Source organism: Penaeus vannamei, chromosome 16 (genome assembly GCF_042767895.1).
Source record: "Penaeus vannamei isolate JL-2024 chromosome 16, ASM4276789v1, whole genome shotgun sequence".
In the NCBI taxonomy this organism is placed as follows: Eukaryota; Metazoa; Arthropoda; class Malacostraca; order Decapoda; family Penaeidae; genus Penaeus; species Penaeus vannamei.
In genome coordinates, this window is record NC_091564.1 from 18,934,056 (window position 1) to 18,937,564 (window position 3,509).

The 3,509-nt window shown below is 49.7% G+C and overlaps 1 protein-coding gene across 1 annotated transcript in view; it reads left to right on the top strand.

The window, feature by feature from the left end:
- Positions 1-2,445, top strand: part of LOC113815547 (uncharacterized) — a 2,789-nt gene extending 344 nt beyond the window's left edge. The window contains exons 1-4 of the mRNA XM_070131548.1: positions 1-532; positions 641-799; positions 862-1,558; positions 1,622-2,445. The exon at positions 1-532 is cut by the window's left edge and continues 344 nt beyond it. Of these exons, the coding sequence (XP_069987649.1) occupies positions 1-532; positions 641-799; positions 862-1,558; positions 1,622-2,445 (2,212 nt within the window). The remainder of the gene's footprint in view (positions 533-640; positions 800-861; positions 1,559-1,621) is intronic.
- Positions 2,446-3,509: the final 1,064 nt, after the last annotated feature.

The following is a 3,509-nucleotide window of genomic DNA, read 5'->3' on the forward strand; positions in this document are numbered from 1 at the left end:
TGTATGTTACCGCCCACAATGGCAGGGTAGGGAGCCCATTGTGTTCCTGCAAACTCACCTTGATGAGCTGCTGCAGCTACACACTTGCAACCATGTTGTCATCGTTGGGGACATGAACCAACACCTGGTTGCAAGATCCTTCGAAGAACTCCTCACAGTCCATGGCCTCTTCAATCACGTTGACTTCCCCACCCACATCTCCGGCTCATCTCTTGATCCTGTCGTCAGTGACCTGCCGGACAGCGTCGTCACCTGCTCTCCACTCAGTGCCGTGGGATCGTCAGATCACATGGCTGTTCTGACTCTGATTCAGGTCACACCTCAGAGGGATGCTGCCGTTACACGCACTAACTGGCTGTGGGGCAAAGCAGACTGGAAAGGTCTCTGCAACGCACTACAACAAACGCCCTGGAACAGCATCCTCATAGGAGAAGTCAACAATCAAGGGCACACTTTCACACACACTGCTCAAGCACCAAGAACAACACGTCCCCTGCCACTCCTACACTGTCAAGCCCCTCGACCAGCCCTGGTTTGGTTACCAGTGTAGAATGGCAGCTGATGAAAAGTCGTGCCTGGCGACTCTACTCACGCTCTTCTACCCTCACTAACAAGGAGCGCTATAGACGCGCTTGTGCAGCCATGCGACAAGTTCAGCAATGGGCTCAACGACGCTGGCAAGATCTTAAAGCCAAACTCAGGGGTCGTTCAGTGTGTAGCAAGACCTGGTAGACCACACTCAAGCAGCATCAAGGCCCGGCACCAGATAATGATGTACCACCACTACAAAAGCCTGATGGTACAGTGGCCACCAAAAATAAGTACAAGGCTGAGATACTCGCATCTTTTTTCTCCAACAAGATGTCAGTACCTGACCCTGAGCGCCCGATTCCATATGTGCCAGTCCTCACAAATGCGAGCACTTCTACCATCACTATCACTACCGAGGATGTGCGGCAACGTCTGTCACAAGTTGACACTAACAAGGCTTTGGGCCCAGACAATATAAGCCCTCACATTCTTAAGCGCTGTGCCTCTCAGCTGGCAACGCCCCTTACCACCATCTTCCAGCAATGCATCATCACTGGAGTGTGGCCCACTCTCTGGAAGGGCGCGAGAGTGGTAGCAATCCACAAGAAGGGAAAGAGGACTGATCCCATAAACTATAGATCTATCTCCCTTCTCTCAGTTCTTGGTAAAGTACTTGAAGCCATCATAGCAGACAAAATATCATGCTTTCTCACCTCACACCATCTCCTCAATAACAAACAGTTTGGCTTTCGAATAAACAGGTCAGCTGCAGACCTGCTGCTTCAACTATCCACCGCCTGGCAAAAGTCCCTAGATCAAGGAAAGGACACCTTCATCATTGCTCTCGACATAGCGGGAGCATTTGGCAGGGTATGGCATCGCGGCCTTATCACCAAGCTAAACAGCTTGGGTATCCGCGGTCATCTGCTCCATCTGCTACAAGACTACCTGCAGAGCAGATTCCTCAGAGTGGTCATGAACGGGCAGACATCTGATGAACATTCCATCCACGCCAGTGTACCACAGGGTAGCGTTCTCGGCCCTCTCCTATGAAATGTCTTTTTTAACGATTTGCTGCAACTCATTCCAGACGCATATGCATACGCCGATGACTGCACCCTGACATTCCCCTGCGACAGTAGTGACCACCGCGCGACTGTCGCACACATCAACCAGGTCCTACAAACCATCGTCGTATGGGGGCGCCGATGGCAAGTGGATCTCGCTCCCGAGAAGACGCAGGTAATGCTGGTCTCCCGAAGACACAGTCCCCTCGACACTCCCATCCCTACTATTTTGCTTGATGGGAGGGCGCTGCCCCTGCAGGCTTCCATCTCCATACTGGGCGTGGAAATGAACAGCGCCCTGACCTTCACTGGCCACGTTAAGAACATAGGAAAGCCGCCTGGAAACTTAATTGTGTCCGGCGGGTATCACTTCTTGATTTCCAGGGAATCTCCACCTTATATGCAGGTCAAGTCCGCTCCCTCTCTCACCTGGTCGTCCAGCCCCCCTTCATACTTAGGCCTTCTTGACAAGATTCAGCAACGGGCACAACGCTTGATATGTCTGAAGGCCCCGCCAGACCAGTCGTCTCCCCTCATGCAGCCCCTACAGCAACGTCGTGATGTGGCAGGTCTGTGTGTCATCTACAAGACTCACAAGCAGAGCGCCCCACACCTGACTGCACTCCGCCAGCCCTGGGCTCAACCACACGGCCACGCCACCCGCGCTGCCGCCACCGGGGATGACCAACTCGTCGTCCCTTTCGCCAGGACGGAAACCTTCCTCCGCTCCTTCCTTCCGCGCTACACACGAATGTGGAACCACCTAGTACAGCAGACTCAGCTTCACCGCACCACCTCATTACACACCTTTAAGTCTGCTGTAAATGCTTGGATTAAACAACCATAAAATGTAAATAGATTTGTAGAATGTATAAACGTGTATGCGTATTTGGGTATTTGGGATGTCTTAGTTTCAATTAGTGAATTTTCATGTCAAAGATAGTTCTCAGTAGTCCTACTGAAACTCCTGACTGAGAAATGTATATAAAAAAAAAAAGGCAAAGAGAGAGAGAGAGAGAGAGAGAGAGAGAGAGAGAGAGAGAGAGAGAGAGGGAGAGAGAGAGAGAGAGAGAGAGAGAGAGAGAGAGAGAGGGGGGGGGGGAGAGAGAGAGAGAGAGAGAGAGAGAGAGAGAGAGAGAGTGGGAGAAGAAAATAGAAAGTGATAGTCATAGAGCGAATCCTAGAATATCTCTCACTCTCTCATCCTCTCTCTCTCTCTCTCTCTCATTCTCTCTCCTTCTCCCCCCCTTTCTCTCCTCTTTACCCCTTTACACATTCCCTCTCTTTCTCTTTATTTCTCTTCCCATTCTTTCTCTCGCTTTAAGTGCCGCGCGTTCTTGCGACCCATTAAGCCGTCATCTGCAGCTTGCAAGGAGGTCCCTGCAACACGCGCCCTCCTCAGAATGCGTTTTCGCTCCCATTGAGAATTAATAATGCGAACGTTTAAAATGATGGTGTCGATGCGATGGTGTTTTCATTATACATATGTTTTTATCGATATCCTTACATTGTTATGGACATTGTTTTTTCTATGTTTAACTGGTTATGATTATCATTTTATTTTACAGGTGACGAAATCATTGTGTAAAATACGTTTCTGTTTCTCTCTCTCTCTTATACTATTTGTTTCACTCTTCCGTTCGTTTTCGCTTTTTGTCTCGCTGTATCTCTCTTCCTCTCTTTCTCTCTCTCTTTCTTTCTTTCTCTCTCTCTCTCTCTCACTCTCTCTCAATCTCTCTCTCTCTCTAACCAACTATCCACGTACCCACCCCCCCTCCCCCTTTCTCCTTCCATACTTTCTCTTCCCTTTTAACTCAACCCTTTTTTTCAGCACAGTCCTTCCTGCATACAGACATCTCATTGTTGCAAAACCCTCGGCCCGCCTTTGCAATAATCCCTTTAAAATGGGCC